Source organism: Oncorhynchus clarkii, chromosome 14 (assembly GCF_045791955.1).
Source record: "Oncorhynchus clarkii lewisi isolate Uvic-CL-2024 chromosome 14, UVic_Ocla_1.0, whole genome shotgun sequence".
Taxonomy (NCBI): Eukaryota; Metazoa; Chordata; class Actinopteri; order Salmoniformes; family Salmonidae; genus Oncorhynchus; species Oncorhynchus clarkii.
The window spans coordinates 41,257,722-41,285,670 of NC_092160.1; the positions used below are offsets into that span (position 1 = coordinate 41,257,722).

At 48.0% G+C, this 27,949-nt stretch overlaps 2 protein-coding genes across 3 annotated transcripts; one reads left to right on the forward strand and one right to left on the reverse strand.

Moving 5' to 3' along the window:
* Positions 1–10,304, reverse strand: LOC139366607 (vesicle-associated membrane protein 7). Of its 2 annotated transcripts, XR_011626782.1 has the most exons (9): positions 10,077–10,304; positions 9,412–9,599; positions 9,211–9,268; positions 7,804–7,941; positions 2,836–2,923; positions 2,657–2,724; positions 2,466–2,558; positions 1,239–2,389; positions 463–1,138 (listed from the first exon to the last, which is right to left on the reverse strand). XR_011626782.1 is itself a non-coding variant. In XM_071104293.1 (8 exons), the coding sequence occupies exons 2-8, from the start codon at positions 9,555–9,557 to the stop codon at positions 2,321–2,323; spliced, it is 660 nt and encodes a 219-aa protein (XP_070960394.1). In that variant the 5' UTR covers positions 9,558–9,599; positions 10,077–10,304; the 3' UTR covers positions 1–2,320. The 2 variants fall into 2 exon arrangements, 1 of the variants encoding a protein (XP_070960394.1); XM_071104293.1 differs by having other exon boundaries at positions 1–2,389.
* Positions 10,296–27,949, forward strand: LOC139366608 (RNA polymerase I and III subunit D). Its single transcript, XM_071104294.1, has 5 exons — positions 10,296–10,411; positions 18,412–18,509; positions 19,529–19,605; positions 21,498–21,580; positions 27,707–27,949. Exons 1-5 carry the CDS (start codon positions 10,310–10,312, stop codon positions 27,752–27,754), a joined length of 408 nt encoding a protein of 135 aa, XP_070960395.1. The 5' UTR covers positions 10,296–10,309; the 3' UTR covers positions 27,755–27,949.

The following is a 27,949-nucleotide window of genomic DNA, read 5'->3' on the forward strand; positions in this document are numbered from 1 at the left end:
TGCAATCAATCTTTTTTTAATCTAATTTCCTGTAACAACTGAACAGAGAGACATTGTGTCTAGACAATAACTAAACAAGCCATCACAGCAGAGTGTGTATAGAACAGGGGAGATACACCTGTAATGTACCATGTCCTGATCTCCATGGTGATAAGACATTACAGGTGTAGTTTAGTATCACTAGCACTGACTGGGTAGCTACACAGAGACAGACATCTAAATGTCTCTGTCTGGGTACAGACTGACCCTGACAGGGTAGCTACACAGAGACAGACATCTAAATGTCTCTGTCTGGGTACAGACTGACCCTGACAGGGTAGCTACACAGAGACAGACATCTAAATGTCTCTGTCTGGGTACAGACTGACCCTGACAGCGTAGCTACACAGAGACAGACAGCTACACAGAGACAGACAGATACACAGAGACAGCAGTGGTTCCCATGCCCCCCCCCCCCAATTATTGGTTTGTTTTTAAATGGAACTCGTCCGTCTTTAAACTTTCTCTTGAAAGTTGCAATAATAGAACCCACAAGGTATCTAATTGGGTAGTACATCATCAGTTCCTCTTGTGATGTCAGCTAACGACCTTACAGAGATGTTAAATACTGGTCAGACATGTCCAGATCAGCTAACGACCTTACAGAGATGTTAAATACTGGTCAGACATGTCCAGATCAGCTAACGACCTTACAGAGATGTTAAATACTGGTCAGACATGTCCAGATCAGCTAACGACCTTACAGAGATGTTAAATACTGGTCAGACATGTCCAGATCAGCTAACGACCTTACAGAGATGTTAAATACTGGTCAGACATGTCCAGATCAGCTAACGACCTTACAGAGATGTTAAATACTGGTCAGACATGTCCAGATCAGCTAACGACCTTACAGAGATGTTAAATACTGGTCAGACATGTCCAGATCAGCTAACGACCTTACAGAGATGTTAAATACTGGTCAGACATGTCCAGATCAGCTAACGACCTTACAGAGATGTTAAATACTGGTCAGACATGTCCAGATCAGCTAACGACCTTACAGAGATGTTAAATACTGGTCAGACATGTCCAGATCAGCTAACGACCTTACAGAGATGTTAAATACTGGTCAGACATGTCCAGATCAGCTAACGACCTTACAGAGATGTTAAATACTGGTCAGACATGCCCAGATCAGCTAACGACCTTACAGAGATGTTAAATACTGGTCAGACATGCCCAGATCAGCTAACGACCTTACAGAGATGTTAAATACTGGTCAGACATGTCCAGATCAGCTAACGACCTTACAGAGATGTTAAATACTGGTCAGACATGTCCAGATCAGCTAACGACCTTACAGAGATGTTAAATACTGGTCAGACATGTCCAGATCAGCTAACGACCTTACAGAGATGTTAAATACTGGTCAGACATGTCCAGATCAGCTAACGACCTTACAGAGATGTTAAATACTGGTCAGACATGTCCAGATCAGCTAACGACCTTACAGAGATGTTAAATACTGGTCAGACATGTCCAGATCAGCTAGCCATGTCAGCTAACGTCTTTTAATTTAGTTTTTTTAGCCCATAGTTTTTTTTAGCCCAATACACATTAGACATGGCAAAAATGTATAGAATTGCAAAAAATGTTGCTTTAAAACTGAAACATTTATTTTGCGCCCCATGACAAAATGTGTACAATTGCAGGAAATAAGCTTAAAAACCTGCAACATGTCCTCTCCACCAACAAGAGGGGTGTGAACAGTGTGTCATGAACAGTGCTGTACCAATAGAAATAGACACGGTGCGGTGCGCGTGCCGGGGGAGGCGTGGGATGTTCTCCAATGCTGGAAGGGGACCCCAGGGTAAAAACATTTGGTAAACCCTACTCCAGATTATCAGTCTGTTTGTTAGGCTTGTAGAGCCCTGGATGAGAGGGCCGTGGACTGGAGAACAGCTGTTTGTTAGGCTTGTAGAGCCCTGGATGAGAGGGCCATGGACTGGAGAACAGTATGGAGGACAGCTGGACTGGACAGTGGACTGAATTCTACAATATTTTAAAGCTGCATATCCAACAATCGCTTGTCTTTGGACAGATAAACACACCTCATTCTCTTGTTAAGGAACAGAAAGCAAGACAATCACAACGTTGTTAAATCTCCACTGTCTGGATGCCTTGTTGTGTCACCATTCTGTCCAATAGAGGACCTCTCCTCCTTGCTGACTGGAAGACAAGAGGGAGGACAGGAGAGCGATTTCTTTTTTTGTGGGACCGCTGTCGTCTTCTCTTGCACCCTCTTTTCCTCCCCCTCTCTCCTCGTTCTCCCCCTCTCTTATTTCCTGATGCAGTTGGGCCAGCTGAGTCCTCCGCAGGCTGCAGACACAACTACATACAGGACCACCTGACGAGAACACACCACATAGTTCAGACTATTACACACACACACACGGAGGGGTGAACAGACAGACAGTACCTACCAGTGACACCACCACTACGACAACAGTCAGTTTGAGGTTCTTCATACACATGGCTCTGGCCAGGTTACGGCTGGTGGTCTTAAAACTCACAGACTGGAGGAGAGAGGAAGTTAGTGACGCTCTGAGCCGGGTTATAGGAACAGTAGTAGTAGGATAGTTGAGTAATTGTAGTAGATTAGAATGTAACTCACTGAGCCGACCAGGTTCTCCGTTTTATCAATCAGCAACTCCAACTTCTCTCCCCTCTGAGCCACCAAGTCTGTAGGAAACACAGAGTAAACACAAGACACTCAAATAAATCCTCAGACCCTAGACACTTAGCCCCTAATTCAGCAGTAGTGGTGGATGTAGGAGTGGAGTCTTATCTCACCGATGTTGCGTACCATGATGCCTTTCAGGTCGTCAACCTGCATCTGAGTCTCAGCCAGGCGATCTGATGGAGGAGAGGAATGGTGCTTCTAGAGAGAGAGAAGGAGAGAGAGAGAGAGAAGGAGAGACAGAGAGAAGGAGAGAGAGATAGAGAGAGAGAGAGAGAGACAGAGAGAGAGAGAGAAGGAGAGAGGGAGGGAGAGGGAAGGAGGGAGAAGGAGAGAGAGGGAGAAGGAGAGTGAAGTAGAGACACAGGGAGGGAGAGATAAGGAGACACAGGGAGGGAGAGAGAGGGGATCAGTGGTATGGTGTTCATGTGACTGAAGGTAAACAGACTGTCCTCACAAACGCAAATGGAGTGTGTGTGTAGTGTGTGTTTGTGCCTGTGTGTGTGTTTTCAGTGGTGTGGTCATGCGCTCAGAGTTCCCCCAGAGGCAGAGTTGTCATGCTCCCCTCACGAGCCCCTCCTTACACGCTAACCCGTCCTCCAGCCATAATCCTTTCAGCCCAGGCCCCTACTCTGGCCCCTGCTCTGGCACCTGCTCAGGCCCCTGCTCAGGCCCCTGCCCAGGCCCCTGCTCTGGCCCCTTCCCAGGCCCCTGCCCAGGCCCCTGCTCTGGCCCCTGCTCTGGCCCCTTCCCCGGCCCCTTCTCTGGCCCCTTCCCAGGGCCCTTCCCAGGCCCCTGCTCTGGCCCCTTCCCCGGCCCCTTCTCTGGCCCCTTCCCAGGCCCCTGCCCAGGCCCCGGCTCTGGCCCCTTCCCAGGGCCCTTCTCTGGCCCCTTCCCAGGGCCCTTCCCAGGCCCCTGCTCTGGCCCCTTCCCCGGCCCCTTCTCTGGCCCCTTCTCTGGCCCCTGCCCAGGCCCCGGCTCTGGCCCCTTCCCAGGCCCCTGCTCTGGCCTCTTTGAGCTGACGGTGTGTTCCTCATCTCTCCTGCCACTACTGATTGGCATTCTTGTCTTTGTCTCCCAAATGACTCTTTGTTTAGTAGCTCTTCACATGTCTCTAAAACCATGTGGAATAGCTCATCTCTGACTTCTGTGATCGAAAAAACCTTGGTTTCATGCATGTTAACATCAGAAGCCTCCTCCCTAAGTTTGTTTTACTCACTGCTTTAGCATACTCCGCCAACCCTGATGTCCTTGCCGTGTCTGAATCCTGGCTTAAGAAGGCCACCAACAAGATATAACTGCCAAAGGGTAGGAGTTAGCCTGCAAAGTTATGTCATACTTTCCAGGTCTATACCCAAACAGTTTGAACTTCTAATTTTAAAAATTAATCTCCCCAGAAATAAGTCTCTCACTGTTGCCGCCTGCTACCGACCCCCCTCAGCTCCCAGCTGTGCCCTGGACACCATTTGTGAATTGATCGCCCCCCATCTAGATTCAGAGTTTGTTCTGTTAGGTGACCTAAACTGGGACATGCTTAACACCCTCATAGACATTATCTTGACCAACTGGCCCTCCATATACACCTCTGCTGTTTTCAATCAGGATCTCAGCCATCACTGCCTCATTGCCTGTATCCGCTATGGGTCCGCGGTCAAACGACCTTCACTCATCGCTGTCAAACGCTCCCTAAAACACTTCTGCGAACAGGTCTTTCTAATCGACTTGGCCCGGGTATTCTGGAAGGATATTGACCTGATCCCGTCAGTCGAGGATGCCTGGTCATTCTTTAAAAGTAACTTCCCCGTTGAAAAATGCAGAACTAAGAACAGATATAGTCCTTGGTTCACTCCAGACCTGACTGCCCTCGACCAGCACAAAAACATCCTGTGGCGGACTGTAATAGTCCCCACGATATGCAACTGTTCAGGGAAGTCAGGAACCAATACACACAGTCAGTCAGGAAAGCAAAGGCTTTTTCACAAGCACAAATTCACATCCTGTAGCTCTAACTCCCAAATGTTTTGGGACACTAAAGTCCATGGAGAGCAAGAGCACCTCCTCCCAGCTGCCCACTGCACTGAGGCTAGGCGACACGGTCACCACTGATAAATCCATGATAATCGAAGATTGCAATAAGCATTTCTCAACGGCTGGCCATGCCTTCCTCCTGGCTACTCCAACCCCGGCCAACAGCTCCGCCGCCCCCGCAGATAGTCGTCCAAGCTTCCCCAGCTTCTCCTTCACCCAAATCCAGACCGCAGATGTTCTGAAAGAGCTGCAAAACCTGGACCCGTACAAATCAGCTGGGCTTGACAATCTGGACCCTCTCTTTCTGAAACTATCCGCCACCATTGTTGCAACCTCTATTACCAGCCTGTTCAACCTCTCTTTCGGATTGTCCGAGATCCCTAAAGATTGGAAAGCTGCCGCGGTCATCCCCCTCTTCAAAGGGGTGACATTCTAGACCCAAACTGCTACAGACCTATATCCATCCTGCCCTGCCTATCTAAAGTCTTCGAAAGCCAAGTAAATAAACAGATCACTGACCATTTCGAATCCCACCGTACCTTCTCCGCTGTGCAATCCATATGCTCTACAAAATTGCTTCCAACACTCTACTCAGCAAACTGGATGCAGTTTATCACAGTGCCATCCGTTTTGTCACTAAAGCACCTTATACCACCCACCACTGCGACCTGTATGCTCTAGTCGGCTGGCCCTCGCTACATATTCGTCGCCAGACCCACTGGCTCCAGGTCATCTATAAGTCTATGCTAGGTAAAGCTCCGCCTTACCCCAGTTCACTTGTCACCATAGCAGCACCCACCCGTAGCACGCGCTCCAGCAGGTATATCTCACTGATCATCCCCAAAGCCAACACCCCATTTGGCCGCCTTTCGTTCCAGTTCTCTGCTGCCTGTGACTGGAACGAATTGCAAAAATCGCTGAAGTTGGAGACTTTTATTTCCCTCACCAACTTTAAACATCAGCTATCTGAGCAGCTAACCGATCGCTGCAGCTGTACATAGTCCATATTTACAGATGGACTATGTATATGGACAATGTTAATAGCCATATGTTATATATATATATATATATATATGTGTAAGACAACACTTAGCACTACATTATTTACAGTCGAAGTCGGAAGTTTATATACATTAGCCAAAAACGTTTAAACTCAGTTTCACAATTCCTGACATTTAATCCCAGTAAAAATTATCTGTTTTAGGTCAGTTAGGATCACCACTTTAGTTTAAGAATGTGAAATGTCAGGATAATAGTAGAGAGAATGATTTATTTCAGCTTTTATTTCTTTCATCACATTCCCAGTGGGTCAGAAGTTTACATACACTCAATTAGTATTTGGTAGCATTGCCTTTACATTGTTTAACTTGGGTCAAACGTTTCGGGTAGCCTTCCACAAGCTTCCCACAATAAGTTGGGTGAATTTTGGCCCATTCCTCCTAACAGAGCTGGTGTAACTGAGTCAGGTTTGTAGGCCTCCTTGCTCTCACACACTTTTTCAGTTCTGCCCACAAACTTTCTAAAGGATTGAGGTCAAGGCTTTGTGATGGCCACTCCAATACCTTGACTTTGTTGTCCTTAAGCCATTTTGCCTTTGGAAGTATGCTTGGGGTCATTGTCCATTTGGAAGACCCATTTGAGACCAAGCTTTAACTTCCTGACTGATGTCTTGAGATGTTGCTCATGAGGCATCCCTCATGATGCCATCTATTTTGTGAAGTGCACCAGTCCCTCCTGCAGCAAAGCACCCCCACAACATGATGCTGCCACCCCCATGCTTCACAGTTGGGATGGTGTTCTTCGGCTTGCAAGCCTCTCCTTTTTCCCTCCAAACATAACAATGGTCATTATGGCCAAACAGTTCTGTTTTTGTTTCATCAGACCAGAGAACATTTCTCCTAAAAGTATGATCTTTGTCCCCATGTGCAGTTGCATACCGTAGTCTAGCTTTTTTATGGCGGTTTTGGAGCAGTGGCTTCTTCCTTGCTGAGCAGCCTTTCAGGTTATGTCGATATAGGACTCATTTTACTGTGGATATAGATGCTTTTGTACCCGTTTCCTCCAGCATCTTCACAAGGTCCTTTGCTATTGTTCTGGGATTGATTTGCACTTTTCACACCAAAGTACGTTCATCTCTAGGAGAAAGAATGCGTCTCCTTTCTGAGTGGTATGACGGCTGCGTGCTCCCATGGTGTTTATATTGCGTACTATTGTTTGTACAGATGAACGTGGTGCCTTCAGGCGTTTGGAATTTTCTCCCAAGGATGAAATAGACTTGTGGATGTCTGCAATTTATTTTCTGAGGTCTTGGCTGATTTCTTTTGATTTTCCCATGATGTCAAGCAAAGAGGCACTGAGTTTAAAGGTAGGCCTTGAAATACATCCACATGTACACCTCCAATTGACTCAAATGATGTCAATTAGCCTATCAGAAGCTCCTAAAGCAATGACATCATTTTCAGGAATTGTCCAAGCTGTTTAAAGGAACACAATACATTTGTGGAGTGAGAGTGAGAGGTCTAGCTGAAATGCAGACCTGTCAAACCCTGTCTCACAGTCTGTTCTGACCACTCACTACCATACTAACATATTACAGGGTTGGCTCTCGTCATCTGAGTAGCCAGAGTGGAGGAGAACTAACTCACCATCTGATCAGGGAGTGGAGGAGAACTAACTCACCATCTGATCAGGGAGTGTGTGTGTGTGTCTCACCATCTGAGCCATCAGAGTGGAGGAGAACTAACTCACCATCTGATCAGGTAGTGTGTGTGTGTGTCTCACCATCTGAGCCATCAGAGTGGAGGAGAACTAACTCACCATCTGATCAGTGAGTGTGTGTGTGTCTGACCATCTGAGCCATCAGAGTGGAGGAGAACTAACTCACCATCTGATCAGGTAGTGTGTGTGTGTGTCTCACCATCTGAGCCATCAGAGTGGAGGAGAACTAACTCACCATCTGATCAGTGAGTGTGTGTGTGTCTGACCATCTGAGCCATCAGAGTGGAGGAGAACTAACTCACCATCTGATCAGGTAGTGTGTGTGTGTGTCTCACCATCTGAGCCATCAGAGTGGAGGAGAACTCTGAGTTCATTGCGTAGGGAAGGGCTGTCTGAGCTCTGGAGCCATACGTCGTCTGGAAACGCTTCTTCACCTCTCCCAGGAAGCTGAACGCACGTGACCGCTCAAAGTCCTAACAGACAGACAGTTAACACAGTCAGACACGACAGTTCCAACAGACCTGGCAAAAGAGGGTAGTGCGTACGGCCCAGTACATCACTGGGGCCAAGATTCCTGCCATCCAGGACCTCTATACCAGGCGGTGTCAGAGGAAGGCCCTAAAAAATGTCAAGGACTCCAGCCACACTTGTCATAGACTGTTATTTCTGCTACCGCACGGCAAGCGGTTCCTGGAGCACCAAGTCTAGGTCCAAGAGGCTTCTAAACAGCTTCTACCCCCAAGCCATAAGACTCCTGAACATCTAATTAAATGGCTACCCAGACTACTTGCATTGCATTTTACACTGCTGCTACTCTCAGTTTATTATCTATGCATAGTTACTTTAACTCTACCTACATGTACATATAACCTCAATTACCTCGACTAACCGGTGCCCCGCACATTGACTCTGTACCTGTACCCCCTGTGTATATAGCCTTGCTATTGTTATTTTACTGCTGCTCTTCAATTATTAGTTATTTTAACATAAGCTCTGAGGAAGGCCTTGAGGCCGATACATAAAGCATAATGAAGAGCAGTGATACTAGCAAGAGGGTTTCTTCTATTTTCTCCCAACTGTTACCATGCAACACACACACACACGGGATTGGAAATGATACCTTGATGGAAGCTACAATATTAAAATCTGATCAACCCCCCCCATATAAAAATTAAATACATTTTTAAAAACTCAACCCCGACCCTCCATAAAGGACTCACTCCCGACCCCCCCCTGTAAAGGACTCAACCCCGACCCCCCCGTAAAAGACTCAACCTCGACCCCCCCGTAAAAGACTCAACCCGAACCCCCCTGTAAAGGACTCAACCCCGACCCCCCCCCCTGTAAAGGACTCAACCCCGACCCCCCCCCCCCCCCCTGTAAAGGACTCAACCTCGACCCCCCCCTGTAAAGGACTCAACCCCGACCCCCCCTGTAAAGGACTCAACCCCGACCCCCCCCCCTGTAAAGGACTCAACCCCGACCCCCCCCTGTAAAGGACTCAACCCCGACCCCCCCCCTCCCTACTACAATGTGATTTTCTGGATTTTTTTCTCTCATTTTGTCTGTCATAGTTGAAGTGTACTATGATGAAAATTACAGGCCTCATCTTTTTAAGTGGGGGAACTTGCACAATTGGTGGCTGACTAAATAATGTTTTGCCCCACTGTACATTTTGGTTTGTAAACCAAAGAACACTCGGTCTCTCAGACACACATTAAAACTAAAGCCTGTATACTCACGTCGTCAGTGATACAGAGATATATGATTCTGTCATGGCAGATGTAGTGGAAGAGATAGCTGAAGGAGAAGACAAGATACTCCGTCAGATACTCTGTTTGATTTAATCTTCAAGGTCACACTAACAAACATACACTACAAGTAGAACAGGACTATCCAACTCCAGGCAGATATGTGTGTGGCTGTCTGAGTGTTAACCCTACCTGCCATGGCTGTAGGTGAGCTTGTTGTTCTCGGATGGTATCTTAGCTAGGATCTGTTCTGTCACCTCCAGGAAATTACCGCCACACCACGCATGCTTCGCCAGGATGGTGCTGCCGCGGGCAACCACTGCAAACAGGATCGCCATAGTTGTGGCCAGGGTCAGGGAGGACAGCTGGTCAGGGGTTCACTGAGAGAGATGGAGGGATGGGTGGAGGGAGGAGAAAAGTTATGAGGAGGGAGAGGGATAGAGATGGTGGGTTAACATGTTTTCACCACTTAGCTAGTGGCAAAGTAGGCAACGAATAGTAGACAAGTCTACAACAACACTGTTGAGACCAACAACACTGACATGTTGTTAACTAGCTAGCTAAGGTTGGCTAACCCAGTGCACTAGCCAGCCGTCTGCCTGCCTGCCGAACATCGGGAAACATGAGCAAGAGATTCACCACCGCCAACTTTAACATTGTCGCTCTGAATAAAACTAAAGTAGCTAGTTAAGGTGGCTGGTTAGCATAAACTACAACAATGACGTTAACAAAGACTGCCGTATGCATCCTGGGTACCCACGGTTGCGATCATCATGACAAATCATAGTTAGCAATAATACGGCCATTATAAATGGTTTTGTTAGCAGTACTAAACAATAACACATAATCATGCATACCTGCGATGCTCAGCAGTCTTCAAAACGATGTGTTTTCAACATTAAAACAACTGTTAACGTTAATCTTCTCGTCTGACTTCTGCTTTCCCAGATCCTTGATCGGAAGCTTTATCTGGTTCCACCTAGGGAAATGTGGTTTTTTGCTTCCTTACGATGAATATGCATGCAGAATGTTGAACTACACTTCCTGGTGTGCAGCTACTTCCTGGTTGTGTCAGACCAACGTCACATGTATGTCACATTTACGCGACAAAACAGGAAACTTTGCAGTCGAGTGTTTTTTTTTTTCAAGCATGGCTGGGGTAGATGGAGAAAAGAAATCGGTATTGGAGATGGTAAGTGTTGCGAACTACTTTATCGAACAGGGCATGAAAATATGCCTCTGAATAGTTGTCTGAAATGGTTCTCATGTGGTGCCATAATTCGGCAAAGGCAGGCTGAGTTTTCCACGGTTCGTGTGGAAGAAGATTCACCGGCACTGGTCATGATTTGACTACAGTAGCGTTATGTCAGACCAGGTACTGTTAACTCAAATACACAATGTACATAATTATTTTAATTAAGCCTGATCCATACTGCCTGTGTTGCCAGTTATCTAGGGTTTGTTTTGACAACTCGTAAATGTAACCGGGAATTTAGACAGCGTCCACTGGGGGATGTTTCCATTATATTTAGTTTATTTAAAGGCAATTACACCTGTGTACGCTACTCTTCGTGGGGTACAGAAAAATTAAGGCAGTTTATACAATTTAAAAAAACATTACAATACATTCAGGCCCTCAAGCCACTTCTCCACCACTACCACATGTAACGGATGTGAACCAGGGTCCCTGGTTCGCGCCCGGGTATGGGCGAGGGGACGGTCTACTGTTACATTGATGCTGTTGACCCGGATCACTGGTTGCTGCGGAATAGGAGGAGGTCAAAAGGGGGGTGAGTGTAACGGATGTGAAACGGCTAGCTTAGTTAGCGGTGGTGCGCGCAAAATAGTGTTTCAATTGGTGACGTCACTTGTTCTGAGACCTTGAAGTAGTGGTTCCCCTTGCTCTGCAAGGGCCGCGGCTTTTGTGGAGCGATGCTTCGTGGGTAACGATGCTTCGTGGGTGACTGTTGTTGATGTGTGCAGAGGGTCCCTGGTTCGCGCCCGGGTATGGACGAGGGGACGGTCTAAAGTTATACTGTTACACACATATCTACAGTGCAACGCGTGTGTGTGTTCACTGTTCCATAAGGTGTATTTTTATGTTTTTTATCTACTTGTACTGCTTGCATCAGTTACCTGATGTGGAATAGAGTTCCATGTAGTCATGGCTCTATTTAGTACTGTGTGCCTCCCATAGTCTGTTCTGGACTTGGGGACTGTGAAGAGGTCTGATGACATGTCTTGTGGGGTATGCATGGGTGTCCGAGCTATGGGCCAGTAGTTTAGACAGACGGCTTGATGCATTCAACATGTCAATACCTCTCATAAATACAAGTAGTGATGAAGTCAATCTACTCCACTTTCAGCCAGGAGAGATTGACATGCATATTATTAATATTAGCTCTCTGTGTACATTCAAGGGCCAGCAGAGTTGCAAAGAAATAGCCATATGTCAGACTGGCCAATAAAAATAAAATATTAAGATGGGCAAAAGAACACAGACACTGGACAGAGGAACTCTGCCTAGAAGGCCAGCATCCCAGAGTCGCCTCTTCACTGTTGACGTTGAGACTGGTACTATTTAACGGGTACTATTTAATGAAGCTGCCAGTTGAGGACTTGTGAAGCGTCTGTTTCTCAAACTAGACTCTTATGTACTTGTCCTCTTGCTCAGTTGTGCCCCGAGGCCTCCCACTCCTCTTTCTATTTTGGTTAGAGACAGTTTGCGCTGTTCTGTGAAGGGAGTAGTACACAGCGTTGTACGAGATATTCCGTTTCTTGGCAATTTCTCACATGGAATAGCCATCATTTCTGAGAACAAGAATAGACTGATGAGTTTCAGAAGAAATGTCTTTGTTTCTGGCCATTTTGAGCCTGTAATTGAACCCACAAATGGGCAGTTTTATTGTTTCTTTAATCAGGACAACAGTTTTCAGCTGTGCTAACATAATTGCAAAAGGGTTTTCTAATGACCAATTAGTCTTTTAAAATGATAAACGTGGATTAGCTAACACAACATGCCAATTGGAACATAGGAGTGATGGTTGCTGATAATGGGCCTCTGTACGCTTATGTAGATGAGATGGTCTGATGCGTGTGTAAATGAGATGGTCTGATACGTGTGTAAATAAGAACGGTCACATACGTGTGTAAATGAGATGGTCACATACGTGTGTAAATGAGATGGTCTGATACGTGTGTAAATAAGAACGGTCTGATACGTGTGTAAATGAGATGGTCTGATACGTGTGTAAATGAGATGGTCTGATGCGTGTGTAAATGAGATGGTCTGATACGTGTGTAAATGAGATGGTCTGATACGTGTGTAAATAAGATGGTCTGATACGTGTGTAAATGAGATGGTCTGATGCGTGTGTAAATGAGATGGTCTGATACGTGTGTAAATGAGATGGTCTGATGCGTGTGTAAATGAGATGGTCTGATGCGTGTGTAAATGAGATGGTCTGATGCGTGTGTAAATGAGATGGTCTGATGCGTGTGTAAATGAGATGGTCTGATGCGTGTGTAAATGAGATGGTCTGATACGTGTGTAAATGAGATGGTCTGATACGTGTGTAAATGAGATGGTCTGATGCGTGTGTAAATGAGATGGTCTGATACGTGTGTAAATGAGATGGTCTGATACGTGTGTAAATGAGATGGTCTGATACGTGTGTAAATGAGATGGTCTGATGCGTGTGTAAATGAGAACATCTGATGCTGCACTTGAAGCATTTCTGAAACTGCTTTTTCAGGTTACTGACAGGCATCAATAAACTAACTGACTGGTAGATCTACCAAATCCCCATGGATAGATGATGAACTGAAAAACTGTATTGACTGAAAGGGATGATGGTGGTGATGATGGTGGTGATGGTGGTGGTGATATGGGAATGGAAAATAAATCTGGCAACACAGCAGATTGGCAAACATACAGAGAAATCACGTAACTAAACAAAAAGAAGAAACTACTATGGAATAAAGATGCATTCTATAAGGAATGATAGTGAAAAGGAGTAGCTAGGCAGAGAAGCTAACTGAGTTCCATTGAGACTGATGGCTCATTCATAACCCTTTGATATTGCCAACCACTTTAATAATGATTTTGAGGAAAGTTAGGCATGACCTTCAAAACAACATGCTGATCCTTCATATTCCTGCATAACGGACCAAAATAATGAAAGATGAGCGCTGTAGTTTTCAATTTGTGTGGATGAGGTGAAGAAGATATTTGCTATCTATGAATTAGGACAAACTACCTGGAACTGAACTTGGATATTAAGTTGGTAGTGGAATACATTGCGATGCTATTTGGCACATCTTCTATCTAAGCCTAGAAGACGGGGTGTGCTCTTAGGCCTGGAAGGAGGCAAAGGTCATTACGCTGCACAAGAAAAATAAAAGCACCCTATATGGATTCCCATAATTTGCCTTATCATGGCTGGACAGTTACCTATCCAATATAACAGAGGGTTTTTTTTAATGGAAGCCTCTCTAATGCAAATTCAGTTGAATGTGGTGTACCGCAGGGCAGCCGGCTTGGGCCATTATTGTTTTCTGTGTCTCACTAATGACCTTCCACTGACCTTGAATAAAGCCTGTGCATCCATGTACGCTGTCAACTGAACAGTATAGATGTTGGCTGCAACAGTAAAATTGTTTTAGAATGGGTAACTAGCAACAGTGGTGTAAAGTGCTTAACTTGTTATGGCTGCAATCCCGTTAACGGGATAAGTGTAATCAACAACCGCTGAATAGCATAGCGCTACCCACATTCAATGAATGAGTTGAGTGAGTGTTGAGTGTTGGCAGCAGCCACTCAATGTTAGTGGTGGCTGTTTAACAGCCTGATGGCCTTGAGATAGAAGCTGTTTTTCAGTCTCTCGGTCCCAGCTTTGATGCACCTGTACTGACCTCGCCTTCTGGATGATAGCGGGATGAACAGGCAGTGGCTCGGGTGGTTGTTGTCCTTGATGATCTTTATGGCCTTCCTGTGACATCGGGTGGTGTAGGTGTCCTGGAGGGCAGGTAGTTTGCCCCCGGTGATGCGTTGTGCAGACCTCACTACCCTCTGTAGAGCCTTACGGTTGTGGGCGGAGCAGTTGCCGTACCAGGCGGTGATACAGCCCGGCAGGATGCTCTCGATTGTGCATCTGTAGAAGTTTGTGAGTGCTTTTGGTGACAAGCCAAATTTCTTCAGCCTCCTGAGGTTGAAGAGGCGCTGCTGCGCCTTCTTCACGATGCTGTCTGTGTGGGTGGACCAATTCAGTTTGTCTGTGATGTGTACGCCGAGGAACTTTAAACTTACTACACTCTCCACTACTGGTCCATCGATGTGGATAGGGGGGTGTTCCCTCTGCTGTTTCCTGAAGTCCACAATCATCTCCTTAGTTTTGTTGATGTTGAGTGTGAGGTTATTTTCCTGACACCACGCTCCGAGGGCCCTCACCTCCTCCCTGTAGGCCGTCTCGTCGTTGTTGGTAATCAAGCCTACCACTCTTGTGTCGTCCGCAAACTTGATGATTGAGTTGGAGGCGTGCGTGGCCACGCAGTCGTGGGTGAACAGGGAGTACAGGAGAGGGCTCAGAACACACCCTTGTGGGGCCCCAGTGTTGAGGATCAGCGGGGTGGAGATGTTGTTGCCTACCCTCACCACCTGGGGGCGGCCCGTCAGGAAGTCCATTACCCAGTTGCACAGGGCGGGGTCGAGACCCAGGGTCTCGAGCTTGATGACGAGCTTGGAGGGCACTATGGTGTTGAATGCCGAGCTGTAGTCGATGAACAGCATTCTCACATAGGTATTCCTCTTGTCCAGATGGGTTAGGGCAGTGTGCAGTGTGGTTGAGATTGCATTGTCTGTGGACCTATTTGGGCGGTAAGCAAATTGGAGTGGGTCTAGGGTGTCAGGTAGGGTGGAGGTGATATGGTCCTTGACTAGTCTCTCAAAGCACTTCATGATGACGGAAGTGAGTGCTACGGGGCGGTAGTCGTTTAGCTCAGTTACCTTAGCTTTTTTGGGAACAGGAACAATGGTGGCCCTCTTGAAGCATGTGGGAACAACAGACTGGGATAGGGATTGATTGAATATGTCCGTAAACACACCAGCCAGCTGGTCTGCGCATGCTCTGAGGGCGCGGCTGGGGATGCCGTCTGGGCCTGCAGCCTTGCGAGGGTTGACACGTTTAAATGTTTTCTTCACGTCGGCTGCAGTGAAGGAGAGTCCGCATGTTTTGGTTGCGGGCCGTGTTAGTGGCACTGTATTGTCCTCAAAGCGGGCAAAAAAGTTATTTAGTCTGCCTGGGAGCAAGACATCCTGGTCCGTGACGGGGCTGGTTTTCTTCTTGTAGTCCGTGATTGACTGTAGACCCTGCCACATACCTCTTGTGTCTGAGCCGTTGAATTGAGATTCTACTTTGTCTCTATACTGACGCTTAGCTTGTTTGATTGCCTTGCGGAGGGAATAGCTACACTGTTTGTATTCGGTCATGTTTCCGGTCACCTTGCCCTGATTAAGAGCAGTGGTTCGCGCTTTCAGTTTCACGCAAATGCTGCCATCAATCCACGGTTTCTGGTTTGGGAGTGTTTTAATCGTTGCTATGGGAATGACATCTTCAACCCACTTTCTAATGAACTCGCTCACCGAATCAGCGTATTCGTCAATGTTGTTGTTTGACTCAATACGAAACATATCCGAGTCCACGTGATGGCAGCAGTCTTGGAGTGTGGAATCAGATTGGTCGGACCAGCGTTGAACAGACCTCAGCGCGGGAGCTTCTTGTCTTAGTTTCTGTCTGTAGGCAGGGATCAACAAAATGGAGTCGTGGTCAGCTTTTCCGAAAGGAGAGCGGGGCAGGGCCTTATATGCGTTGCGGAAGTTAGAATAGCAATGATCCAAGGTTTTTCCAGCCCTGGTTGCGCAATCGATATGCTGATACAATTTAGGGAGTTTTGTTTTCAGATTAGCCTTGTTAAAATCCCCAGCTACAATGAATGTAGCCTCAGGATATATGGATTCCAGTTTGCAAAGAGTCAAATAAAGTTTGTTCAGAGCCATCGATGTGTCTGCTTTGGGGGGAATATACGGCTGTGATTATAATCGAAGAGAATTCCCTTGGTAGATAATGCGGTCGCCATTTGATTGTGAGGAATTCTAAATCAGGCGAACAGAAGGACTTGAGTTCCTGTATGTTGTTGTGTCCACACCACGTCTCGTTAACCATGAAGCATACGCCCTCGCCCCTCTTCTTACCAGAAAGATGTTTGTTTCTGTCGGCGCGATGCGTGGAGAAACCAGCTGGCTGCACCGACTCCGATAGCGTCTCTCCAGTGAGTCATGTTTCTGTAAAGCAAAGAACGTTACAGTCTCTGATGTCCCTCTGGAATGCTACCCTTGCTCGGATTTCATCAACCTTGTTGTCAAGAGACTGGACATTGGCGAGAAGAATGCTAGGGAGTGGTGCACGATGTGCCCGTCTTCGGAGTCTGACCAGAAGACCGCTTCGTTTCCCCCTTTATGAAGTAGTTTTTTGGGGTCGCCGGCTGGGATCCATTCCGTTGTCCTGGGTGAAAGGCAGAACACAGGATCCGCTTCGCGAAAGTCATATTCTTGGTCGTACTGATGGTGAGTTGACGCTGCTCTTATATTCAGTAGTTCTTCTCGACTGTATGTAATGAAACCTAAGATGACCTGGGGTACCAAGTAAGAAATAACACGTAAAAAAACAAAAAACTGCATAGTTTCCTAGGAATGCGAAGCGAGGCGGCCATCTCTGTCGGCACCGGAAGTCAACTATTTTGTTGATCTTCGGATGTTTTCACTCACGAGACTCCCAGTTACACAACAAATGTTCCTTTTGTTCCATAAAGATTATTTTATATCCAAAATACCTCTGTTTTTTTGGCGCGTTATGTCTAGAAATCCACAGGAAAGAGCGGTCACGACAACGCAGACAAATTCCAAATAGTTTCCATAATGTTCACAGAAACATGTCAAACGTTTTTTATAATCAATCCTCAGGTTATTTTAAAAATATATAATCGATAATATATCAACCGCAAATGTCTTTCACAGTAGGTGAGGGAAAAGCAATAGCTGTCCAAACTCTGTTGCGCGAACAAAACTCATGTGACCATTTTACGTGATGTTATCTTTCTGGCTCATTTTTCAAAATAAAAGCCTGAAACTATGTCTGAAGACTGTTGACACCCTGAGGAAGCGATAGGAAAAGTAATCTGGTTGATATCCCTTTAAATGGAGCAAAGGGCGGCTATTGAACATGGAGTTTTCAAAATAGAAGCCACTTCCTGTTTTGATTTTCCTCAGGGTTTCGCCTGCAATATCAGTTCTGTTATACTCACAGACAATATTTTGACAGTTTTGGAAACTTTAGAGTGTTTTCTATCCAATACTAATAATAATATGCGTATTTAAGCAACTGAGACTGAGGAGCTGGCCGTTTACAATGGGCACCTTTTCATCCAAGCTACTCAATACTGCCCCTGCAGCCATATGAAGTTTTAAGTAAAAATACTCTAAAGTACTAGTTTTTTGGGATATCTGTACTTTACGATTTATATTTTTTCTTCACTACATTTGTAAAGAAAATCTTGTACTTTTTACTCTATTTTCCCTGACACCCAAAAGTACTCATTACATTTTGAATGCTTAGCAGGACCGGAAAATTATCAAATTCACACTATTATCAAGACTCAACTCTTGGTCATCCCTTGTGCCTCTGATCTGAAGGACTCACTGAACACATGCATCTTTTTTAAATTACATCTGAGTGTTGGAGTGTTCCCTTGGCTAAATTTTACATGTATGTTTGATACTTAAGTATATTTATAACCAAATACTTTTAGACTTTTACTCAAGTAATATTTTACTGGGTAAATTTCACTTTAAGAAAACGGGGGTGTATAGTAATAGTTTATAGAGTATGGTGTTTATAGACAGTAGAAAAGGTGTGGACGGCAGTAGTTATATAGGATGATTAACTAGTCTACAGTGTAGAAATAAGTGGGTAAAACAGTATCTATTAGTGTGACAAGTGTTGAATGACTACGTACATAGATTGCTGCCCTGAGGTGCAGGGTAGAGTACCGGGTGTTAGCCGGCTAGTGACTAAGGTTCAGGGTAGAGTACTGGGAGGTGGCTGTTTAAGGGTCTGATGGTTGTATCTGTGTCTCCAGGTGCAGGCTGATGGAACAGACGAAGGCTGTGTGACGTTTGTTCTTCATGAGGAGGATCACACTCTGGGGAACTCTCTACGTTACATGGTTATGAAGAGGTTAGTCCCTGACCCTTAACCTCTAACCCTAACTCCCTCTGCTACAACATCATCGAGAGGTTAGTCCCTGACCCTTAACCTCTAACCCTAACTCCCTCTGCTACAACGTCATGAAGAGGTTATTACCTAACCCCTAACTCCCTCTGCTACAACATCATGGAGAGGTTATTACCTAACCCCTAACCCTAACTCCCTCTGCTACAACATCATGGAGAGGTTATTACCTGACCTCTAGCCCCTAACTCCCTCTGCTACAATGTCATGAAGAGGTTATTACCTAACCTCTAACCCCTAACCTCTAACCCCTAACTCCCTCTGCTACAACATCATGGAGAGGTTATTACCTGACTTCTAGCCCCTAACTCCCTCTGCTACAATGTCATGGAGAGGTTATTACCTGACCTTTAACCCCTAACCTCTAACCCCAACTCCCTCTGCTACAACATCATGGAGAGATTATTACCTGACCTCTAACCCCTAACTCCCTCTGCTACAACATCATGGAGAGGTTATTACCTGACCTCTAACCCCTAACTCCCTCTGCTACAACATCATGGAGAGGTTATTACCTGACCTCTAGCCCCTAACTCCCTCTGCTACAATGTCATGAAGAGGTTATTACCTGACCCCTAACCTCTAGCCCCTAACTCCCTCTGCTACAATGTCATGAAGAGGTTATTACCTGACCCCTAACCTCTAACCCCTAATTCCCTCTGCTACAACATCATGGAGAGGTTATTACCTGACCTCTAACCCCTAACTCCCTCTGCTACAACGTCATGGAGAGGTTATTACCTGACCTCTAACCCTAACTCCCTCTGCTACAACGTCATGGAGAGGTTATTACCTGACCCCTAACCTCTAACCCCTAATTCCCTCTGCTACAACATCATGGAGAGGTTATTACCTGACCTTTAACCCCTAACCCTAACTCCCTCTGCTACATCGTCATGGAGAGGTTATTACCTGACCTGATGGGTCTTACTGTGTGTAATGGTCTGTTTCTGCTGTGTGTTTAGCCTGGATGTAGACTTCTGTGGTTACAGCATCACTCACCCCTCTGAGAGCAAAATCAACTTCCGCATCCAGACCCGAGGTACGTAGGAGACAACTCTCCTCCACCCTCTGTTCTTCTCTCCTCCACCCTCTGTTCTTCTCTACTCCACCCTCTGTTCTTCTCTCCTCCACCCTCTGTTCTTCTCTCCTCCACCCTCTGTTCTTCTCTACTCCACCCTGTGTCCTTCTCTCCTCCACCCTCTGCCCTGTGTGCTTCTCTCCTCCACCCTCTGTTCTTCTCTCCTCCACCCTCTGTTCTTCTCTCCTCCACCCTCTGTTCTTCTCTCCTCCACCCTCTGTTCTTCTCTACTCCACCCTGTGTCCTTCTCTCCTCCACCCTCTGCCCTGTGTCCTTCTCTACTCCACCCTCTGCCCTGTGTCCTTCTCTCCTCCAGCCACTCTGCCCTGTGTCCTTCTCTACTCCACCCTCTGCCCTTCTCTACTCCACCCTCTGCCCTTCTCTACTCCACCCTCTGCCCTTCTCTACTCCACCCTCTGCCCTGTGTCCTTCTCTACTCCACCCTCTGCCCTGTGTCCTTCTCTACTCCACCCTCTGCCCTGTGTCCTTCTCTACTCCACCCTCTGCCCCGTGTCCTTCTCTACTCCACCCTCTGCCCTGTGTCCTTCTCTACTCCACCCTCTGCCCTGTGTCCTTCTCTCCTCCAGCCACTCTGCCCTGTGTCCTTCTCTACTCCACCCTCTGCCCTGTGTCCTTCTCTACTCCACCCTCTGCCCTGTGTCCTTCTCTCCTCCACCCTCTGCCCTGTGTCCTTCTCTACTCCACCCTCTGCCCTGTGTCCTTCTCTACTCCACCCTCTGCCCTGTGTCCTTCTCTACTCCACCCTCTGCCCTGTGTCCTTCTCTACTCCACCCTCTGCCCTGTGTCCTTCTCTACTCCACCCTCTGCCCTGTGTCCTTCTCTACTCCACCCTCTGCCCTGTGTCCTTCTCTACTCCACCCTCTGCCCTGTGTTCTTCTCTACTCCACCCTCTGCCCTGTGTTCTTCTCTACTCCACCCTCTGCCCTGTGTCCTTCTCTACTCCACCCTCTGCCCTGTGTCCTTCTCTACTCCACCCTCTGCCCTGTGTCCTTCTCTACTCCACCCTCTGCCCTGTGTCCTTCTCTACTCCACCCTCTGCCCTGTGTCCTTCTCTACTCCACCCTCTGCCCTGTGTCCTTCTCTACTCTGCCCTGTGTCCTTCTCTACTCCACCCTCTGCCCTGTGTCCTTCTCTCCTCCACCCTCTGCCCTGTGTCCTTCTCTACTCCACCCTCTGCCCTGTGTCCTTCTCTCCTCCACCCACTCTGCCCTGTGTCCTTCTCACCTCCACCCACTCTGCCCTGTGTCTTTCTCTCCTCTACCCACTCTGCCCTGTGTCTTTCTCTCCTCCACCCACTCTGCCCTGTGTGTAACACAACTACTTGCTGACATGCCTAATAGAAATCCCCAGTCAGCATGTTTCCTGTCGGTCTACATACTGCAGTAACGACAGCATGTCATTCTATTGGTGGGATGTAGCCACTAGCCTCCACAGCTTTTACAAACTATGACCGGTATGTGTGTGTCTCTCTCTGTGTGTGTGTCTCTCTCTGTGTGTGTGTGTGTCTCTGTGTGTGTGTGTGTGTGTGTGTGTCTCGCTGTGTGTGTGTGTCTCGCTGTGTGTGTGTGTCTCGCTGTGTGTGTGTGTCTCGCTGTGTGTGTGTGTCTCGCTGTGTGTGTGTGTGTGTGTGTGTGTGTCTCGCTGTGTGTGTGTGTCTCGCTGTGTGTGTGTGTCTCGCTGTGTGTGTGTGTCTCGCTGTGTGTGTGTGTCTCGCTGTGTGTGTGTGTCTCGCTGTGTGTGTGTGTCTCGCTGTGTGTGTGTGTCTCTGTGTGTGTGTGTGTGTGTGTGTGTGTGTCTGTGTCTCTGTGTGTCTGTGTCTCTGTCTGTTCCAGGTGGGGTTCCAGCTGTGGAACCTTTGAGAAGAGGACTGAATGAGCTCAGTGATGTCTGTCAACACGTCCTCAACACCTTCCAGGTACCACCATCCTTCCAACCCAGGGTCTGTGGGGTCAGGGTCAGGTACCACCATCCTTCCAACCCAGGGTCTGTGGGGACAGGGTCAGGTACCACCATCCTTCCAACCCAGGGTCTGTGGGGACAGGGTCAGGTACCACCATCCTTCCAACCCAGGGTCTGTGGGGACAGGGTCAGGTACCACCATCCTTCTAACCCAGGGTCTGTGGGGACAGGGTCAGGTACCACCATCAGTCGGTCATCCTTCCAACCCAGGGTCTGTGGGGACAGGGTCAGGTACCACCATCCTTCCAACCCAGGGTCTGTGGGGACAGGGTCAGTTATAACAGTAGTGGGGACAGGGTCAGTTATAACAGTGGTGGGGACAGGGTCAGTTCTAACAGTGGTGGGGACAGGGTCAGTTATAACAGCAGTGGTGACAGGGTCAGTTATAACAGTAGTGGGGACAGGGTCAGTTATAACAGTAGTGGGGACAGGGTCAGTTATAACAGCAGTGGGGACAGGGTCAGTTATAACAGCAGTGGGGACAGGGTCAGTTATAACAGCAGTGGGGACAGGGTCAGTTATAACAGCAGTGGGGACAGGGTCAGTTATAACAGCAGTGGGGACAGGGTCAGTTATAACAGCAGTGGGGACAGGGTCAGTGGGGACAGGGTCAGTTATAACAGCAGTGGGGACAGGGTCCGTTATAACAGCAGTGGGGACAGGGTCAGTGGGGACAGGGTCAGTTATAACAGCAGTGGGGACAGGGTCAGTGGGGACAGGGTCAGTTATAACAGCAGTGGGGACAGGGTCAGTTATAACAGCAGTGGGGACAGGGTCAGTTATAACAGTAGTGGGGACAGGGTCAGTTATAACAGCAGTGGGGACAGGGTCAGTTATAACAGAAGGTTGGTGGGGACAGGGTCAGTTATAACAGTAGTGGTGACAGGGTCAGTGGGGACAGGGTCAGTTATAGCAGCAGTGGGGACAGGGTCAGTTATAACTGTTATAACTGACCCTGTCCCCACTGACCCTGTCCCCACTGCTGTTATAACTGACCCTGTCCCCACTGCTGTAGTGGGGACAGGGTCAGTTATAACAGCAGTGGGGACAGGGTCAGTTATAACAGCAGTGGGGACAGGGTCAGTTATAACAGCAGTGGGGACAGGGTCAGTTATAACAGTAGGTTGGTGGGGACAGGGTCAGTTATAACAGCAGTGGTGACAGGGTCAGTTATAACAGCAGTGGGGACAGGGTCAGTTATAACAGCAGTGGGGACAGGGTCAGTTATAACAGTAGGTTGGTGGGGACAGGGTCAGTTATAACAGCAGTGGGGACAGGGTCAGTTATAACAGTAGTGGTGACAGGGTCAGCTGTAACAGCAGTGGGGACAGGGTCAGCTGTAACAGCAGTGTGGACAGGGTCAGTTATAACAGTAGTGGGGACAGGGTCAGTTATAACAGTAGTGGGGACAGGGTCAGTTATAACAGTAGTGGGGACAGGGTCAGTTATAACAGCAGTGGGGACAGGGTCAGTTGTAACAGCAGTGGGGAAAGGGTCAGTTATAACAGCAGTGGGGACAGGGTCAGTTATAACACCAGTGGGGACAGGGTCAGTAGGGACAGGGTCAGATATAACAGTAGTGGGGACAGGGTCAGTTATAACAGTAGTGGGGACAGGGTCAGTTATAACAGCAGTGGGGACAGGGTCAGTTATAACAGCAGTGGGGACAGGGTCAGTTATAACAGCAGTGGGGACAGGGTCAGTTATAACAGTAGTGGGACAGGGTCAGTTATAACAGCAGTGGGGACAGGGTCAGTTATAACAGCAGTGGGGACAGGGTCAGTTATAACAGCAGTGGGGACAGGGTCAGTTGTAACAGCAGTGGGGACAGGGTCAGTTATAACAGCAGTGAGGACAGGGTCGGTTATAACAGCAGTGGGGACAGGGTCGGTTATAACAGCAGTGGGGACAGGGTCAGTAGGGACAGGGTCAGATATAACAGCAGTGGGGACAGGGTCAGTTATAACAGCAGTGGGGACAGGGTCAGTTATAACAGCAGTGGGGACAGGGTCAGTTATAACAGCAGTGGGGACAGGGTCAGTTATAACAGTAGTGGGGACAGGGTCAGTTATAGCAGTAGTGGGGACAGGGTCAGTTATAACAGCAGTGGGGACAGGGTCAGTTATAACAGCAGTGGGGACAGGGTCAGTTATAACAGCAGTGGGGACAGGGTCAGTTATAACAGCAGTGGGGACAGGGTCAGTTATAACAGCAGTGGGGACAGGGTCAGTTATAACAGTAGTGGGGACAGGGTCAGTTATAACAGCAGTGGGGACAGGGTCAGTTATAACAGCAGTGGGGACAGGGTCAGTTATAACAGCAGTGGGGACAGGGTCAGTTATAACAGTAGTATGGACAGGGTCAGTAATAACAGTAGTGGGGACAGGGTCAGTTATAACAGTAGTGGGACAGGGTCAGTTATAACAGCAGTGGGGACAGGGTCAGTGGGGACAGGGTCAGTTATAACAGCAGTGGGGACAGGGTCAGTGGGGACAGGGTCAGTTATAACAGTAGTGGGGACAGGGTCCGTTATAACAGCAGTGGGGACAGGGTCAGTTATAACAGTAGTGGGGACAGGGTCAGTTATAACAGCAGAGGGGACAGGGTCAGTTATAACAGTATTGGGACAGGGTCTGTTATAACAGCAGTGGGGACAGGGTCAGTTATAACAGCAGGTTGGTGGGGGCAGGGTCAGTTATAACAGCAGTGGGGGCAGGGTCAGTTATAACAGCAGTGGGGTCAGGGTCAGTTATAACAGCAGTGGGGACAGGGTCAGTTATAACAGTAGTGGGGACAGGGTCCGTTATAACAGTAGTGGGGACAGGGTCAGTTATAACAGCAGTGGGGTCAGGGTCAGTTATAACAGCAGTGGGGTCAGGGTCAGTTATAACAGCAGTGGGGACAGGGTCCGTTATAACAGTAGTGGGGACAGGGTCAGTTATAACAGCAGTGGGGACAGGGTCAGTTATAACAGCAGTGGGGACAGGGTCAGTTATAACAGCAGTGGGGACAGGGTCAGTTATAACAGCAGTGGGGACAGGGTCAGTGGGGACAGGGTCCGTTATAACAGCAGTGGGGACAGGGTCAGTTATAACAGCAGTGGGGACAGGGTCAGTTATAACAGTAGTGGGACAGGGTCAGTTATAACAGTAGTGGGGACAGGGTCAGATATAACAGTAGTGGCGACAGGGTCAGTTATAACAGCAGTGGGGACAGGGTCAGTTATAACAGCAGTGGGGACAGGGTCAGTTATAACAGCAGTGGGGACAGGGTCAGTTATAACAGCAGTGGGGACAGGGTCAGTTATAACAGCAGTGGGGACAGGGTCAGTTATAACAGCAGTGGGGACAGGGTCAGTGGGGACAGGGTCCGTTATAACAGTAGTGGGGACAGGGTCCGTTATAACAGCAGTGGGGACAGGGTCAGTTATAACAGCAGTGGGGACAGGGTCAGTTATAACAGTAGTGGGGACAGGTTCAGTTATAACAGCAGTGGGGACAGGGTCAGTTATAACAGTAGGTTGGTGGGGACAGGGTCAGTTATAACAGTAGTGGGGACAGGGTCAGTTGTAACAGTAGTGGGGACAGGGTCAGTTGTAACAGTAGTGGGGACAGGGTCAGCTGTAACAGCAGTGGGGACAGGGTCAGCTGTAACAGCAGTGGGGACAGGGTCAGTTATAACAGTAGTGGGGACAGGGTCAGTTATAACAGTAGTGGGGACAGGGTCAGTTATAACAGTAGTGGGGACAGGGTCGGTTATAACAGCAGTGGGGACAGGGTCAGTTATAACAGTAGTGGGGACAGGGTCAGTTATAACAGCAGTGGGGACAGGGTCAGTTATGGCAGCAGTGGGGACAGGGTCAGTTATGGCAGTAGTGGGGACAGGGTCAGTTATAACAGCAGTGGGGACAGGGTCAGTTATAACAGCAGTGGGGACAGGGTCAGTTATAACAGCAGTGGGGACAGGGTCAGTTATAACAGCAGTGGAGACAGGGTCAGTTATAACAGCAGTGAGGACAGGGTCAGTTATAACAGCAGTGTGGACAGGGTCAGTTATAACAGCAGTGGGGACAGGGTCAGTTATGGCAGCAGTGGGGACAGGGTCAGTTATGGCAGCAGTGGGGACAGGGTCAGTTATGGCAGCAGTGGGGACAGGGTCAGTTATAACAGCAGTGGGGACAGGGTCAGTTATAACAGCAGTGGGGACAGGGTCAGTTATAACAGCAGTGGGGACAGGGTCAGTTATAACAGCAGTGGGGACAGGGTCAGTTATAACAGCAGTGGGGACAGGGTCAGTTATAACAGCAGTGGGGACAGGGTCAGTTATAACAGCAGTGGGGACAGGGTCAGTTATGACAGTAGTGGGGACAGGGTCAGTTATAACAGCAGTGGGGACAGGGTCAGTAGGGACAGGGTCAGATATAACAGTAGTGGGGACAGGGTCAGTTATAACAGTAGTGGGGACAGGGTCAGTTATAACAGCAGTGGGGACAGGTTCAGTTATAACAGCAGTGGGGACAGGGTCAGTAGGGACAGGGTCAGATATAACAGTAGTGGGGACAGGGTCAGTTATAACAGTAGTGGGGACAGGGTCAGTTATAACAGCAGTGGGGACAGGGTCAGTTATAACAGCAGTGGGGACAGGTTCAGTTATAACAGCAGTGGGGACAGGGTCAGTAGGGACAGTAGTGGGACAGGGTCAGTTATAACAGCAGTGGGGACAGGGTCAGTTATAACAGCAGTGGGGACAGGGTCAGTTATAACAGCAGTGGGGACAGGGTCAGTTATAACAGCAGTGGGGACAGGGTCAGTTATAACAGCAGTGGGGACAGGGTCAGTTATAACAGCAGTGAGGACAGGGTCAGTTATAACAGCAGTGAGGACAGGGTCAGTTATAACAGTAGGTTGGTGGGGACAGGGTCAGTTATAACAGCAGTGGGGACAGGGTCAGTTATAACAGTAGTGGGGACAGGGTCAGTTATAGCAGTAGTGGGGACAGGGTCAGTTATAACAGCAGTGGGGACAGGGTCAGTTATAACAGTAGTGGGGACAGGGTCAGTTATAACAGTAGTGGGGACAGGGTCAGTTATAACAGCAGTGAGGACAGGGTCAGTTATAACAGCAGTGAGGACAGGGTCAGTTATAACAGCAGTGAGGACAGGGTCAGTTATAACAGTAGGTTGGTGGGGACAGGGTCAGTTATAACAGTAGTGGGGACAGGGTCAGTAATAACAGTAGTGGGGACAGGGTCAGTTAACAGTAGTGGGGACAGGGTCAGTTATAACAGCAGTGGGGACAGGGTCAGTGGGGACAGGGTCAGTTATAACAGTAGTGGGGACAGGGTCAGTTATAACAGCAGAGGGGACAGGGTCAGTTATAACAGTATTGGGACAGGGTCTGTTATAACAGCAGTGGGGACAGGGTCAGTTATAGCAGTAGTGGGGACAGGGTCAGTTATAACAGCAGGTTGGTGGGGACAGGGTCAGTTATAACAGCAGTGGGGACAGGGTCAGATATAACAGTAGTGGCGACAGGTTCAGTTATAACAGTAGTGGGGACAGGGTCAGTTATAACAGCAGTGGGGACAGGGTCAGTTATAACAGCAGTGGGGACAGGGTCAGTGGGGACAGGGTCCGTTATAACAGCAGTGGGGACAGGGTCCGTTATAACAGCAGTGGGGACAGGGTCAGTTATAACAGCAGTGGGGGACAGGTTCAGATATAAACAGAAGGTTGGTGGGGACAGGGTCAGTTATAACAGCAGTGGGGACAGGGTCAGTTATAACAGTAGTGGGGACAGGGTCAGTTATAACAGCAGTGGGGACAGGGTCAGTTATAACAGCAGTGGGGTCAGGGTCAGTTATAACAGCAGTGGGGACAGGGTCAGTTATAACAGCAGTGGGGGACAGGGTCAGATATAAACAGTAGGTTGGTGGGGACTGTTAGATGTTATTTACGATTAGATCTCTACTGTTAAACTGATAGATGTACCTTAGCATCTGCTGTGTTATTGGGTTAACGTGTGTGTGTGTGTGTGTGTGTGTGTGTGTGTGTGTGTGTGTGTGTGTGTGTGTGTGTGTGTAGAGGAGTGTGAGTGAGTTCAGGTCACAGCAGGAGGACGTCATGGATTGAGGAGCCCACTGCTGACCCAGCGGGACCGTTGACGGGATATGAAACATACAACTCTGTATTTCTATCCTAATGCTGTACATTGTTGATAGATAAATGATTTATTTCCCAATGCACCAATATGTTGTATTAATATTGGAGGAGTATCCTGTCGGCATGACATTCTGTTTGTCTAAACTTTAGTAAAGTGTTTTATCA